We start from the raw sequence: 16,281 nt of genomic DNA on the forward strand, positions 1-16,281 counted from the left end.
TCTACCTTTGTGTCAAAGGTTAGCCACTCCTGATTTAAGAGAAAGCACTTCGATTGGACCAATTTAATGTTAATGGGACAAAATCCCACTCCCATGTTAAACTGAGTGTTTTAATATGAACTAGAATTGCAGCAATGTTGACATATGTCTTGCATAAATGCAACTATTTTAGAAGTCCCATTGATTTCAACGAAACATATCCAGGTAAGTGTGTAAAGGACTGGAGTCTAACAGCTGCATTCTCAACATTCACCACGCCCCCCCCCCATATGTTTGCTGATGGGAGTTAGGATATGCTGGCGGGGGAAATTTCCTGACCTGGGGACGGCAACGGGACGGCGCGTGCTCTGCAGCAGTTTATTAGCCAGAGATGGTTCCGCGGCACCCGTGGTATCAAGCTTTGGGCTCCAAACAGGGCGTTACTAGGGGCAGAGCAAAGCCACCGGATCCCAAATTGCTTCGTCCCCGATCGGTGTTTCAACTTTATTACCAGAGCCGAAATTGAGTAAGCGGACTCTTCGGAGTGCGTCTCTGCAAAAAAAAAAACCCAAGCATGTTCAGGGCAGGTAGTAGGAAACTCTTAAAGCTTCCGCCTGTTGGGTTTGGAAATCGGAAAATCCTTCCTCGCTCTATAAGAACAATGGGGAGACTCGTCGGTTTCCTCCCCTCCTCCACTGCCGGGGCTGCCTCGGCTTCTGCCTGAGGGAAAGGCGCAAAAGCGCAAGCGCCACGGAGACGCTCCATTGGCCGCCGCCTCCCTGCTAAGGCCCGGCGCTTCACGCAATTAGACTGAGCCGGGCGCGCCTTTTCGTGGTGAGAGAGACAAGGGGAAAGAGTTTGCTCGCGCCTTCAGTGCAGCTGCTTGTCAGGGGAAGCCGCTGCTTCGCCTCCTCCGCTGTCTTAATTGTAGCAGCAGCAGCAGAAGCGAGCTCGGCTGACGGAGCGAGGCCGCCGAGATGTTCGTGGCGCGCAGCATCGCGGCCGACCACCGCGACCTCATCCACGACGTTTCCTTCGACTTCCATGGGCGGCGCATGGCGACCTGCTCCAGCGACCAGAGTGTCAAGGTGCGGGGATGCGGAGAGCGCGCGGAGGCCGCGGTCCCCGGGCTGTCTCCCCTTGTGAATCTGGCTAGACCCGCGCGGGGCCAGTTGACGCCGAGGCTCCTCCGGCCGGCGTCCTCGCTCGCCCTGCCTCTTTCTCTCTCGGGGGCCACGCGTTGCACCTCTGCTCGTGGCTGCCCGGCTCCTTCGGCCAGCCAGGCCTCAAGGAGGGCTACTGCGGTGGCTGGGTAACAGGTGGTCGGGGGGGGGGGGCTTGTTGGAGAACCACGCTTTATAGCAGCCTTTTTACAACAGAAGAAATAACAAATTGTAGGACATGAGAAAGTCCCTGTTGTAGCGCGGGAGAAAACCCAGCAAACCCCAAACAGGCTTATGGACTGATTTTGGTGACAACTTCAAGTTACAGTGCTTGAACTATTAATAATAAACGGCAGGATGCGTGTGGTATGAATGAAATGGTTAGGTCGGGAACTTCTCTAGCAGCATGTCTTGTCTTGTGCCCTCTTTGGCAAAAGTTCCACGGAATTCGATGGCGCTTACTTCCAAATAGCAAAGGGTGCATATAGCTCTGTCCTTAATCATCTTTCTGTATTTTGGACCAGTGCAATGCAATTACTGTATACCTAAAGGGTTCTCAAAGGCAACGTTGGGCAAGTCATGGTAGATGGAGGAGTCGCAACTTATTAGTGGAGAAAGCAAGTAATAATGTGGGATGATGGACATGTTCAAAGGCTTTTTCAGTAAACATGCAATTAGGGTGACTGTAATTTTTCTGATTTTTGTTTTGTGTTAATACCCATGGGTCCCTCAGAGGATTTGTGTGGCCTTGTAACATATGTATGTAATAAGTTGTTTGCTTTTAAAAAGTGGTTTAAGATTATTTTCCAGACAGAGTTTTGCAGTACAGGTTTGCAATACTGTAGGTGTAGACAATTTGGATTTATTTTCCTTAATGGGAATTAGTGATTTGGGATTAATAACAATTTAGGCTGCAATCCTAACCATGTTTACTCAGAAGCCAGTTCTATTGAATTTAATGGAGTTTACTCCCAAATAGGTGGGTTAGGATTGTAAATCATTCTTCAGTGTTCACCCCTCTTAACCTGAGTAAACCCCACTGAATTAAAACTTTTGAGTAGACATAGTCAGAATGCTGTGTAAGTGTATACTAGCTGAGATATAGATTGATCCTCTTTGTTTACTCAGAAGTAAGTTGAACTGAACTCAATGGGACTTTCAAGTAAGGATACTAGTTTTGCAGTTGAGAAAGGACACAGAGGTGTCTATTGTCCTGACTTTTACCTAGAGTAAACCTACTAAAATTAATGGATCTAAGTTGTTACAGTGGGACTACTGTTGGATGCAATTCAGAGTAATGTTCATTAGGGGTGTGTATGTATAATATACATTGTATATTCTATATATTCTCTATATAATATAATGACTCATGTTTAGTTGACATGTAAAGTTTGCAGGTCAGTAATTATGTGTTCACTTGGAACTCTCACTGTGGTAAATGAGTTTAATTCACTGGTAAAAATGCAGAGTTTTAATGATAAAATTAATGTATCTTGCTTTATATAGGACAGTGTATTGGAGAGACTAACCATTACTTCTAAGACCCATTTTGCGCATGACAATTTTCCTGCATAAATATTGCTCCCATATAGAAATTTATATGCACCGTGTCATCCTGCACATGTAGATGTCTGCATGTAGTGGGATGCTATGATTAGCTGTAACTTCGCAATGTATATTCAGCAAATACTTAGGTACTATGCCATATAACCTTTTCATACACAGAAGCAGTGTTAGAAACTGGGATAGAAAAGCTAGGAGCCAAATGGCTTCTGAGACCTGGGTTGAGGGCACCAAAACAGAATGTCTAGTTGCCATGGGGGGGTTCAGCAACATTTTTTTATTATTTTGATAAGCATGAACTAATATGCAATTCACATAAGTGGCACATTATTAATATCAATTTTTAGCAGATATTGTTAATACATGTTTTATTTGGTATTTACAATAAAAATATTGGTACCATACTTTAGTTTTCAAAACACTCTACTCTTAATTGTTAATTGTCTATACTTAACTTATACTTCGAGGCTTCAAAGCACATACATTTCAGTAATCCTTGAGAGTGCTCACAAATGGAGAATCTTTAAGCGCAAAATGTGTTTGGCACCCACCCTGTTAATTTCGAACCCTGCACAGAAATTATATCTGTGTAAGAAAATGATAAAAGTAGCCTCAAGGATTCCAAGTGGTCCAGTGTTGGGGCCAGATACTCTCTAGTGAACAGAGGCAATTCCAAATTGGAATAGCGCACACACTCACTGTCCTATTTATAGAGAAATCTGTGCACAATTCTTATTTGGCTCACATATGAGTTGATATTATAGAAGAGTATTTGTAGTTTAACATCCAGCCTCTCCACATACCTTGATCTATGGACTTGTTTGTGGGATCATTGTATTTTCTCTAACTTTTGAATAAAATATTTAGATATTGTTTGGTTTTCTTAATAGGTTTGGGACAAAGGTGAAAATGGAGAATGGCACTGTACTGCCAGCTGGAAGGTAAGGGTTCTAACCTGGAAAAATCAGTTGCATGCAACAGTTTTCAGCATGAGAAGCCACAATGTAGGAAATATTCATTCCTAACAGTGCAGTCCTATTCATGTTCACTCAGCAATAAATTTATTTTTCTTCAATGGGGTTACTCCCTTGTAGTGTCTTAAGGATTGCAGCCTGAATGTGTAACTCAATAATTGTATAAAGCTATAATTTGATGTACTGTAAATTACTTTTAACTGCTAAGTCAGTCCCTATGAATGTTTAACTACACAAAACTCCTAGGATGGAATTTTCAGTTTCCCCTCTGTTGAAACTATAAAGATGCTCATGTATACAGATGTTCATGTTTGTGTTCAGATTTGTAAAAATGTTTTCCTTAAATTTTCTATTCACACTTTCCATATTTCCAGTCTGTTTCTTTAATATGCAAGTCTCCCCAAATCTGTTCCTTTCCAAGATGCCTAGCAGCATATGAATCACAAAACATCCTTATTATTATTAAAAGAAATTTGATGGAGGTCTCTCATGTTCTGCTGACTTTTGGATATGGTAGAAACTTCTACCTGTCCCCAAACTCAGTGTCGTATAAGTTATTTCTTAACGTCCATCTCATCAAGTCCTTTTGTGTATGCCAGAGAACTTGGAAAGTATCTCTTGTGACACAGAACTGTGGATCAGGCAAAAGGAGCAGATGGTTTGCCTGCTTCAAACCATGGTTTTGTGTGGCATGCAAATATGGCCAACATGTATCCATGTGGGAAATTGCCTCCAGGGTCAACTTGGAATATTATGTGTGCATGGACTTTGACCCAATTACTTCAGTTAACTGGGTAGGTGGTATACAACATAGAATCATGGAATCATATAATTGTAGGGTTGGAAGGGACCCTGAGGATCATCTAGTCCAACTCCCTGCAAGACAGGAATATGCAGCTGTCCCATACATTTTAGTTTGTGTGTTTGGAAGTGGATCAGTCAAGGGGAGTACTGTAAAGGGACTTGGATGTTTAAGCTTAATTTATATTGCTGTTATTATTTTTTCTCCAAGCCTGCAAAGGTGCATAGGTTAAAACATCTTCAATTTTAGGCTTTGGTTTTCAAGTTTCAGTTCTTCTTACCTTTCCAGACACATAGTGGATCTGTGTGGCGTGTTACATGGGCACATCCAGAGTTTGGACAAGTCTTGGCTTCCTGCTCTTTTGACAGAACAGCTGCTGTATGGGAAGAAATAGTAGGAGAATCAAATGATAAACTTCGAGGGCAAAGTCACTGGGTAAGGTTTGAAGAGTGACAGTTCTGATGCACTCATTTCTCACGTATAATTTATAACATTTTTGCTGCCTCGAGGATTAAATTTGCTAAATTTCACAGTTAAGAGATTTATTATGATTTTTTTTATAAAAGAAAAGTTATATATTCACAAAGCTACATATTTGAATATATAGAGATATATTTAGTTTGATTTGTCTACTATACATGGCTTTTGACGAATCATAAGCTTGGACCCTACATTTTTCTTCTATTCACACAAGGAGATGTGTGTTTTCTACCAACTTCTCTCCATCTGCAGTCCCACATCCCATATCCTACACCAGTCTCAAGAGTTCCTCAACTCTCAGGAATAGATATTTGGGAGGTGTAGGGAGTTGCAGAGAGGAGGTGGCAAAGCCCCATTATGTGAACAGAACTCCATTCCTTTTGTGTAATAAAAGTTAAGATCCAAGCCGTAGCTCTGATGGGTTGTTGATTATCCTGTTAATCCACATGATTGGGGTGAGGTTGGGATTGGAGAGTATGGGAGGGCAAAGGCCAGGATTCAAATACCACTGACAGTCTTCTGTGTATGCACAGAAATTTTTTAGCTCTTTCCTTCAAGCAGCTGCCTTTACTGCCTCCTGAAAAGCCTTCCTCCAAGGTTGGGGTTGCCCCTAGACCTGGATCTTAGAGCAGAGACTGCCTAATGCAGCCCTTTGACACTACTAGCCAATCTGACCTGGCAAGAAATGAATTCTCTTCCTCAAATTCAAGTATCTATTAGTTTTAATTCTGATTGGCTTCTACAATTTGCTTGGCTCTTACCTTTAGTATTAACAATTACAGTGGTGCCTCAACTTACGAATTTAATCCATTCCGAAGGCACCTTCGTAAGTCGAAAAAATCGTAAGTCGAAAAACGCCATTGGAAACGTGATTTCCCATAGGAATGCATTGAAAACAGAAAAATTTGTAAGTTGAAGCAACACTATCTAAAAACTCGTAAGTTGAAAAATCCTTATCTAAAACCGCTGCGGATTTTTTTGGATGTCGAGACATTCATAAGCACGCGGTCATTACCCCCATTCGTAAGTTGAAAAATTTGGTTGTCGAGTCGTTCGTAAGTCGAGGTACCACTGTATCTGTCCATCGCAGTATACAAGGGCATTCTTTATGCTTTCAGGTAGAATGTATGTCAGTTGAACTTTTCATAATATCAAATGAGCATACTTGCTCTCCTTAACTTTGGAGCTTGTAAGATTTCTAATATAGTTATGTTTCATGGTTATGTTTTTCATGAATAACGTCTGGACCATAAAATTTATCAAACATGTAGTATCTTACTTGTTTGCAGATAAAAATCTAGCTCTCTATTCTAAAGTTTATTTACCTAAATAAATAAATGATGATGCTTCTAAAAATCTGTTTTCCTTCTTCTAATGTCTGCTCCATTGATTATCTTTAGGTGAAGAGGACTACTCTGGTTGACAGTAGGACATCAGTTACAGATGTAAAGTTTGCTCCTAAGCATATGGGCCTCATGCTGGCAACATGTTCAGCAGATGGAGTTGTTAGGATATATGAAGCACCAGATGTTATGAATCTCAGTCAGTGGTCACTTCAGCATGAAATCTCATGTAAACTAAGCTGCAGTTGTATTTCTTGGAATCCTTCAAGGTAAGCTATCAATTCCCTTGACAGGCTAATCAGAAAGTAAAGAGGGAGGGAAACCCTAGGGTAATTGGCTTGTTTCCTTTTGGTGTAATATTTATTTAAATTCTTAACTATAAAATAGTGGTGCTGGGTCTAAAAGGAAACAGAGACTGTTGAATAGTTAGAATCCAGGGGTAGCCAATGTGAGGCCATCCAGATGTCATGGGGCTGGAACTCCCATCATCCCTGACCATTAGCTAAGATGGCTTAGGTTAAAGAGAGTTGGAGTCAATGTCTAGAGGACACTGTGTTAGCTACTCCTGAGTTAGAAGGATCAGCAAGTAGGTGATGCAAAAAAACTTTCTTCCTGGGATCCTATGTTCCATCAGGTATCCACTGTGCATGTTGTCTTTTAAGAGAAAAGGTATCAAGGAATTTATTTTCATCATAAGAAGTCCTCTGTAAGAATATTCCATTTTGCATTTGCAGCTCTCGCGCTCATGCACCTATGATAGCTGTAGGAAGTGATGACAGCAGCCCAAATGTACTGGCAAAAGTTCAGATTTATGAATACAATGAAAATACCAGGTAAGAGAAAGAAAACAAAGCAACTTTCATTTTTAAAGACTTCATAATTTTGCTTCACAATATAATTTGTTCTTCTGAGACTTGAACATGTTAAAATGGTTCACTGAAACCGTAATTTGGTACTGATTTTAAGATTATACTATAGATCACCAGTTGTCCCTCCAAATGGCCTGTGTGACCATTTATAGCAAATTCCATCCACCTGCCAATCAAATGATGCTATTTACTGTTACTTGTCCTCATTCTAATCTGCCTTGCTGCTTTTACTAAAGTTCCCTCCAAAGTATATGTGAAATAAAGTTAAAGATGATCTCGCCCACTTCTGACCCACACATACCATTGGCATGTGGCCTCCAGAATGTTGACAAGGTTTGAATCTGGCCCTTAGGCTAAAAGTGGTTCTCCGTTCCTGCTAAAAACCAATAGTGGGCTTATTTCAAGCCTAAATGTCATGCTGGGAGTGCATGGGAGGGGGAAATCACAGCAGGGAAAGAAGATTTTAACCTACCTGTGTTCTGTAAGATCACCCCTTCCTTAGCATTGTGGCTAGGAAAGAAAAGCCCTAATTTTTTTCAAGCCTATTTCTGGTAGTGAGTGAGGCTGAGTATTACCCGCCTCTCTCTCTCGGTGGTGCATTTGCTCTCTGCCTGTTCTGGCCACACCCACTTCTGTTTTGTTTCTGCCACTGCAGGCATATGACCTTCAGAAGGTTGGCTGCAAGGGAACATGACGTTCTTGCAGGAGGTTCCCCACTTCTGCTGTATAGCTACTGTTCAAGTTGAAGCTGAGGGAGAAGTAACTTGCCAATACCCCATGATAATTTAATGACAGAAGTTGGGCTTGAACCACAACCTGTAGAGTATACTGATATTTTTAGCTTTCCTAATAATATACTATTATTTTCCTTAAAAGGTTTGCAAAGCTACATTTAATTAATGAATGCAAACCATTAAAATCCTATCCTGTGTACTTGCCTCCAAATATAGGGTCTGTTGCCAAAACAAAGCAGCTTATTCTACTGAAAAGATCCAAACTCTCTGTAATAAGCTTGATTTGACTAATTGGGAATAGTGAGTGATGTTGAAGTAATGAGAAACATATGATCTGTGGAAAGTTTCCCCCTTCCTATGGTTTTGCTTTTTTTGGAATCTAAGAGTACAGTCTGTTTTTTCTGCTATGAATCAACAGACTTGCCATTCTGAACTTCGGTGCTTCAGAAAGAATTTCCATAACACTGCCTATTAAATTCTTTGAAGTAAAAAGACAACTTGTGATTCAAATCAGTGTCATTGTTGAGTGATCTGGTCCAATCCTCTTGTTGTTCATAACAACAATCAGTTGTCACTTGAACACTTCATAACATGGCAATAATTTTGTAGCAAATTGTACACCCAAGACATCAAATGGTACATACTATAGTTCACATACATTCTAGAAAAAAAGGATTGTTATCTAGAGAACACTTTTTAAAAAATACTTTCATAGGAGAATTTAGCCATAATGTTATAAAAACAGGAATGGGGGGGGCTTTAATATGTTTCTATGTTTAGAAATTAATACCCTGTCTGTCTCACTTTTCAGGAAGTATGCAAAAGCAGAAACACTTATGACAGTCACAGACCCTGTGCATGATATTGCATTTGCTCCAAACCTGGGAAGGTCCTTCCATATATTGGCTGTAGCTACCAAAGATGTGCGAATTTTCACATTAAAACCACTAAGGTGAGTTTTTGACATATCATCCTACCGTATAATGTGCTTTGGGTGAGCGGTTTTGTGGGGGGGGGTGTTGGTTGGTTGGTTTTTTTTCTCCCAACTGGTACTAATTGTCCTCATGTTTAAGAACCTTGTAAGTTTATTCTATATTCAGTAATCCTTTTTTTTAAGCAGCACACAAAAAAGGGGGGAAAACATTGTTTTACTCTCTGTAGTTAAAAGAATGGATGTATTTTAAGTAGCTCAAACTCCAATATACAATTTTGCTTTCAACAGAAAGGAACTGACTTCTTCATCAGGCCTGACAAAATTTGAAGTTCAGTTAGTGGCTCAGTTTGATAACCACAATTCTCAGGTCTGGCGTGTAAGTTGGAACATCACAGGCACTGTGCTTGCATCTTCAGGAGACGATGGGTGTGTAAGGCTTTGGAAAGGTAAGTGTTCCTTCATAATTCTCTGTGTGATTAAATGTTGAATTATTAGAAGACTATGGCTTCATTTTTAAGCATACATAGTAGTAACCTGCTTAGGACTGGCTAGAGTTAGATTTTTAAAAATATAATGTGTTTTAGGAGCTATATCATTAGTTATACTATTTTAACTGTCATAAAAATATCATTCTCTAAGTCACAATTGCATTAACTTTTTGTTCATTCCCACCCCGCAGCTAACTACATGGACAACTGGAAGTGTACTGGAATTTTGAAAGGTAATGGGAGTCCAGTCAATGCTAGTTCCACTCAGCAGGGAGTTTTTAATGCTCCTTTAGGCACAGCCAATTCAAGCCTCCAGAATTCAGTAAACGGAACATCTGCTGGCAGGTATGCCACTTTGTATGTAAATTCTGCAATTTAAAAACTCTTTGTTTTGTCAACACCCACCATTAATCTCCCTAAAATCTTAAGCATCATTTTGGTTTTCATATGCATAATTATTAGTAACTTTTATATCAATAGCTTGCAGATTCAGTTGTCCTAGTCTAATCTCCAGTGTCCTGTATGCAACAGATATAATAGAAGAAAGAAAAACGTCCTTCTAGTTACTGTTCACATACTTCAAATGCTACGTTCACTTGAGTATTTAGAAGACCATGTCATCAGCTCTTTTATTTTCCTACTCGCAGTACTTTGTTGCCCTATAATACCTTGACCACTCATTATCCTCCTGTCTCTCAACCAAGGTCTCTTTGACTTCAGCCTCCTGTGCTGCTCTCCTACGGTACTTCTTGAGACTCCTTGGGAACATGACCCTCTTCCAATCCTGTTCTGCACTAGCCCTAGGCAACCACTTTTTAAAATTAGCTTTCAACACAGGAGTCTATTTTTGGCCTGTCCTCACAAACTTGATTCTGAAAGGAACCATTGTTGCGGGATCAACTTTTTGTATAGGATTGCCTTGGGCAGCTTCATACAGCCGCAACCATTTGATGAACACAATTCAGACTATATGCTGTAGATTTATGTTTTCCACACTTTTACCCACAAATATGAGTGCTAGAAACACAGCATTCTATAAAATTCAAGTGGTCATGTATTCAAATCTGTTCAGTTAAACAGGGTTCTTGTGTTTCCATTTCTCCCTTATAATCTCAGAGTTACATTTCAGAGGAAAATTTTGTATTCCAGGGCACAACTTTGGAGTCAGAAATAGTAAAGCTTTAATAATGAGATGTATACTTGCTGTTGTGGGGTGGAAGAACCCTTTTGATATGCTTTTGAAAATGGGGCCGAACTCAGACATATTGTATTGCCCTGATGATTCTATATAAACAGAAATGTAAATGCTGAGTTTTAGAAACAGGCTGATACGATAGAATATTGTTATAATGGCTCAGCATTCTGGTACTTTTGTTAGTAACACTACTAGTAACACTACTAACACTTTTGGAGATCAACGTCACCAACATCCTATGCTTAACAAGGAAATAATTAAAATTGTTTTGAGAAGTGATTGAAAAGATTAAAATTTAATAAACCTACCAAATACTGTTCAACAGTATTCTTATTGTGCTTATAACCATATGTGTCTAAAATTGTGATGCATTTTCCCTTCTCCATTTGTATTATGTCCTTTTTAACAGAAAGCACAGCTGAACCCAAGCTAACTGGAGTAACTTTGCTGTTTTGCTGCTTGTTGCATGCACACAGGAATGGAAAGCGAACTCCTTTCCCCCCTCCCCAGCGCCGTTTGACCTCTTCCCAAGACACCAGCAGTCTGCCTACTACTAAAAGCAAATCAAAAAGCTCTATTAAAAATCACTGTATGCGTACTTTGCTAGCCAGCACAGTATGACCTTGTTGGAACCTGCGGAAAAAAACAGTAACAGGGAGAGTTTTCTTGTGGAGACACTTCTCCTCCTCTTCAGAAAAAGATTTTAATAAATCAGAGCGGGGGAAGTTCACCCAAGTAACAAGGATTACCATCCTTTATATTTGAGGTGTTGGGTGCGGAAAGTATTAGTGTGAAGCCTTGGTAATCAGTTGATTTTGTTCTACATTTTGTTCAAATGATTCTTAACCAATACATTTTTGTTAATGGATTTGCAACGTGCAAACTTAACTAAGCAATGTAAACATTGTTGTAGCTTGACAGTTGTACAGTTAGTATCTTAATTTGGAATTGCTTCACAATTAATTAAATGCTATTTCAGAGTAAACAAACAAAAAAATCACCAGAAGCCCCCACACTAATTAATGTCTACTTAGTGAGAATGATCTTACCTGATAGTTGCATGTTCCTGTGGCATGATTCCATGGAATAATTAGCAAGACTTCCTTTGGTCACAATATTGTAGTGGAGAACCATATCCAGATGAATGTTTGTCATGTGGCATTGACAAGTTGCTCTGGAATTATTGTCCATTGCCTTCAAGATGCTTCATGCATTACATAGTGAGGACACACACTGCTTCTGTGCAATTGAGTTATTGCTCTGGAACAGACTGAAGCAATGTCCTATTGCAAACATTCATCAGGACATGGCAAGAAAATGCCTTGTTTTATATAGCGGCATGTCAATGTAGCTCTAAATATGTCCTGTCTCCAGATTCTACTAACTTTGCCATTCTGTTCTGTAAATTTGTCTACATTTCCAAAGAGTTGTAAAGATTACAAAGTGGTGTCTTTAATATTACGGGTAAGTCATAAAAAGTGACATGTAATAGTTCTTTAAGCCTTTAATTTACCAGATGTATTTGGTTTATCCTACATTTTTTCCAGAATTATGTATATATGCACCCAGACTGTATTTCAGTGGAAAAGGAGTCACTTGTATATTGTGAAAATCTAAGCACTGTAAAAACAGATTTTTTTCCACATCTGTCCTATAAAATCTGCATTCAAGTTAATGTGGGTTCAAATACAGCATATATATATCTGCATAATTAATGTGTGCCTGTTTTTCTGCAAGTGTTTACTAAAAACATTGAGTTACATGGTTTTAAGGAGGGAGCAAACATGTTGATAGTTAGGAACTCATTTAATTTACAGATAATTTATTATTTTGCAAAATGCACATAAGGCATATCTTAATTTAGAGATAGATATTGTATTCGAACCAAATAGTTTCCAGACTGCCATAACCAATTTTGTTTTGATTGCGAACTTGATTTTGGCCATTATATTTTATTTTTGGCATGGATTTACTAAAGCCTTCACCCCCTCCCGCCCCCCAGCATGTCTTTTCTCTTCCCCTTTGGTTCTCCTCATATTTACTACTATTCTCTTTTTTCTTGTTTTTTTCCTTTTTTCTTTTTTGGTGTTCCTGTCTTCATTGTTTTCAGGTATTTCTTTCCCCCTCTGGATTCCCCACGGGCTGGATCAAGATGGTCCAGTTATGCCCAGCTCCTACCTCCTGCTCCTCTGATAGAGCACTCTTGCGATGCTGCCACTGCCAATCTCCAGTATCCTCACCCTCGCAGACGATATATCTCTCGACCTCTTAACCTATCACGGGAACATGAAGGGGTTTAATGCACATTTAAAACTGTATTAAGGGCCTCAATCAGATGCTTGTAAAATGCTTGCATTTCTGTCTGCTTATTATTATTTTGCATACTTTCTCCCGCCAGAATTCACTGTGCTAGCGCTTATGCACCAAATGCTAGCTCTGCTATCCAATACATTTTCAACCATGATGAAACAAATAAGCAGTATTAGGTGTGGGTCATACACAACAGAGAAGTTCAAAGTGCTTGTTCCACCATTTTTTTTATTTTTATTTTTTCGTATTCAATCTACTGTGCTATTTTTTAATAGATTTTGTTTGTACTGTATCCTGCCTTGTTTTTGGAAATGTGTCCTTAAAACTAAATAGAACTTGAATAAAACTGTTCTACTGTGTGGAGGGGGGAAAAATCTTAATCTCCAGCATCAAACTTCTAAGTGACCAGATTCTTGAGGCTTTTTCGAGCCCTGGACATTGGTACTGAAATAGAATGCTAAAGTAAAATGCAGTATTTGTGCATTCTGCAGCAATATAGAATTGGTAGTGTGTTTAGTCACTTGCAAACGTTTTCACTTTCTTGCATAAAAATATTTACACTACGTTGTTTTATAATTGTAGGTTAATAAAAAAAAAATTTGAAAATTATGTTGTGTGGTGCGTTTTAAGTTGTACTTATTTCTAAATGTATAAAAGTGAATACAATATTGGGGAGAAGGAGCTGTCATAGTTCAGCTATGACCATAGGTTTATGCTGTGCACCTTGACCTGTTCTGTTTCTAGCCTTAGCCACCTTGGGTATAGCATATGGTATCTGAAATAACATCATCCACAGAGAGGTAGCTTAATTGGTAGACCATGAGACTCTTAATCTCAGGGTCATGGGTTTGAACCCTACATTGGGCAGTAAACAACAATAGTGCACTGCAGACTTTTCTCTAGGCTGACGATATTGAATGTTTCTTGTAGAAATGTTTTCAAGCAAAGTAGAAATATGAAAGAATTACCCAATTTGCCTTGGTGCAAAAATACAACTTGTCCTGCAGTCTTCACAGTGTCTGTCCAGAAGTAAGTCTAAGGTAAAGGGTAAGGCTTGCAGCTTTGGATGCAGCTAAGCAGAAGGGATATGGGTGGTGCTGTGGGTTCAACCACAGAGCCAAGGGCATGCCGATCAGGAGGTCGGCGGTTCGAATCCCCATGACAGGGTGAGCTCCCATTGCTTGGTCCCAGCTCCTGCCAACCTAGCAGTTCGAAAGCACGTCAAAGTGCAAGTAGATAAATAGGTACTGCTCCGGCGGGAAGGTAAACAGTGTTTCCGTGCACTACTCTGGTTTGCCAGAAGCAGCTTAGTCATGCTGGCTACATGACCTGGAAGCTGTACGCCGGCTCTCTTGGCCAGTAAAGCAAGATGAGCGACGACCTAATGGTCAGGGGTCCCTTTACCCTTTACCCTTAAGCAGAAATGTTAACATGCAGCAAAATCCTGTGCTGCTGCTGCTGTTTTTTTCCTTTGGTGATCACTCAAAACTGATCAGGGAAGATTGTCTTTCATGAACACGGTCTTAACAGTAAGTCCATCAGTGATTCATAAGTCCCACTATGTGCTGTGGGCAGAATGTTTAATTTCAACATAAATACGCATAAAATTATGCTTCCAATACCATGGTCATCAAAGAACATCCAGTATAATTGCCTTATAGCCTCTGCCCTCTTTCTTGGATGGGGGGGGTTGTCCAAAGAGCTGTCTTGATTAATCCCAAAAGGCTTCATATGACCTCAGTGATTTTTTTAAAAAAAAATGTATTAGTTTAAGCAGCTGATTCTGTTCCTATACCACACTTGCTGTCATCAGGCTGATTTACAGTACTGTACAGTATTCCAATTCATTAGAATGGAACTTCAGGGGGCGGTCTTGAACAAATCTCAGCATCACCTATTTTTTATTAGATTTATATACCAGCCTTAGGTGCTTTTGTAAATAAAATAACAAGTAAGCAGACTCGTAGCGAGATCGTTGTCACCTTCGCAAAGCCCACAAGCTCTCTCTCCCGGACTGTTTGAAAGTAGCGTGTCACCGCCCTCTCGTCCAATCAGAGAAGCGCTACACTTTCCCTTCGTTCCGTTCTCGTAAACCAATAGAATTCGCATGTGCCCCCCCCGATCCCGCCCTCCGCTTCCTCCCCCCACCCCACCCCACCCCGCCCGCCGAAATCCAAAAGCGAGTTTCCTAGGCGCCAGGTAAGGGGCGTGCGCGTGCGCACTTACTCGAAGATAGAGAGGGGGGCGTTTCTCTCTCTCCCCCTCCCTCCCTCCTCCAGAGTTCGACGCTTGTTGGGGTTGCCGTGACGTTTCCGAACGGTGTCCTCGCGCATCAATGCGCGTGCCCGGAGGCGCCCGAGAGCTGCCGTTCCAGCGCTCGCTTTTGCTTTGGGTGAGCGGTTTTGTGTGTGTGGGGGGGGTGTTGGTTGGTTGGTTTTTTTGGGGGGGGGCACGTTTTTCGCAATCGGAAGCGGTCGTTTAATGTAGTTTTCGGGGCGGTTTCCGTTCTCTCTTCCTCCCTCCTGTGTCGGCGCCTAAAACGGATGAGTTTCCTGAGTGTCGGGGAAGCTTTTTTTGGCGGGTGTCCCGAGAAGAGAGGACGGAGGGGCGGGAGCCCGTTTCAGGGGGAACCGAAAAAAAGGCGCGCCCCTTTGCTTCCCTCGCAGCGCTTCCCTTCAGCCCAGCGCCGCCCTTAGCAGGAAAAACGCCAGAAATCGGCGCCCTCCACGTGTGCCTGGGGCAGTTATTTATATTCCGCGGTGGGGACGGAGTTCCTCTTCCTTTCCTCCTCCTGCTCTGTGTGCCATGGAAGTGTCCATACTCCTTTCCTATAAGTTGCCCATAAGAAGGTCGATAACGGGGGCAAAGCTGAGCCACAGCTCGGCTCTGCATCAAACTGTGAATGGATGCTTTGTTGGACGATGCTGGTGTCAGAAAGTGTTTCTGAGCATGTGCAGAGAGCTGCTCCGGCACCGTGCCCTGCTGGTCCTTCTGAGCTAATGTGCTATGGAAGAGTACTTTGAAGCTAGCAACACTGACCCATATGGCCCCAGAACAGTTGCAGAAAAGGGCCCTTTTCTTTTAAAAAAGTAATTCCTGTAAATGCAACAAGGCAGTTAATTGCTACTTTTGTGGCAGGAGAAATAGTCTAATTTATCTTGCAAATTTGTGAAGTGCTTGCCTTGGTGTGAAAAAATATATTTGGAGCTGACCAAAACTTAGTTGTGATTCAGAATTATTTTGTATGCAAGAGAGCTGATGGTGCTTCTCACATTCCCCCACCCCACTCCCATAGTAAAGGTTTTGGTTGAAAGAGCATTAATGAAAAATTGAGTATGTACACCATTCTCTCTGCCGTACCCCACTTCAGTTGCTGGCGGCCTCTAGAAACAGTAATAAACTCATGCCAATCGGCTTAAACAGCTAAATATAGCACCTACACTGTGT

At 40.9% G+C, this 16,281-nt stretch overlaps 2 protein-coding genes across 6 annotated transcripts in view; both read left to right on the top strand.

The window, feature by feature from the left end:
• Positions 1-89: 89 nt before the first annotated feature.
• On the top strand, positions 90-13,881 carry SEH1L (SEH1 like nucleoporin). Of its 3 annotated transcripts, none has more exons than XM_035125967.2 (9): positions 90-1,067; positions 3,596-3,646; positions 4,770-4,916; positions 6,362-6,573; positions 7,039-7,137; positions 8,719-8,859; positions 9,130-9,287; positions 9,521-9,674; positions 12,635-13,881. In XM_035125967.2, exons 1-9 carry the CDS (start codon positions 957-959, stop codon positions 12,822-12,824), a joined length of 1,263 nt encoding a protein of 420 aa, XP_034981858.1. In that variant the 5' UTR covers positions 90-956; the 3' UTR covers positions 12,825-13,881. The 3 variants fall into 3 exon arrangements, with proteins under 3 accessions (XP_034981858.1, XP_034981860.1, XP_034981859.1); XM_035125969.2 differs by having other exon boundaries at positions 92-1,067; positions 10,034-12,769; XM_035125968.2 differs by having other exon boundaries at positions 93-1,067; positions 10,934-12,769.
• Positions 13,882-14,991: 1,110 nt separating this feature from the next.
• Positions 14,992-16,281, top strand: part of CEP192 (centrosomal protein 192) — a 56,737-nt gene continuing 55,447 nt past the window's right edge. For 2 of the 3 annotated variants that reach the window (XM_035125388.2, XM_035125389.2), the window contains exon 1: positions 15,066-15,226. The gene's annotated coding sequence lies outside the window, so the exon portion shown is untranslated. Of the gene's footprint in view, positions 15,034-15,065; positions 15,227-16,281 lie in introns of those variants that run through there. The other variant, XM_060277917.1, reaches the window with a different exon arrangement.

The sequence above is a fragment of the Zootoca vivipara genome, chromosome 8, assembly GCF_963506605.1.
Source record: "Zootoca vivipara chromosome 8, rZooViv1.1, whole genome shotgun sequence".
In the NCBI taxonomy this organism is placed as follows: domain Eukaryota; kingdom Metazoa; phylum Chordata; class Lepidosauria; order Squamata; family Lacertidae; genus Zootoca; species Zootoca vivipara.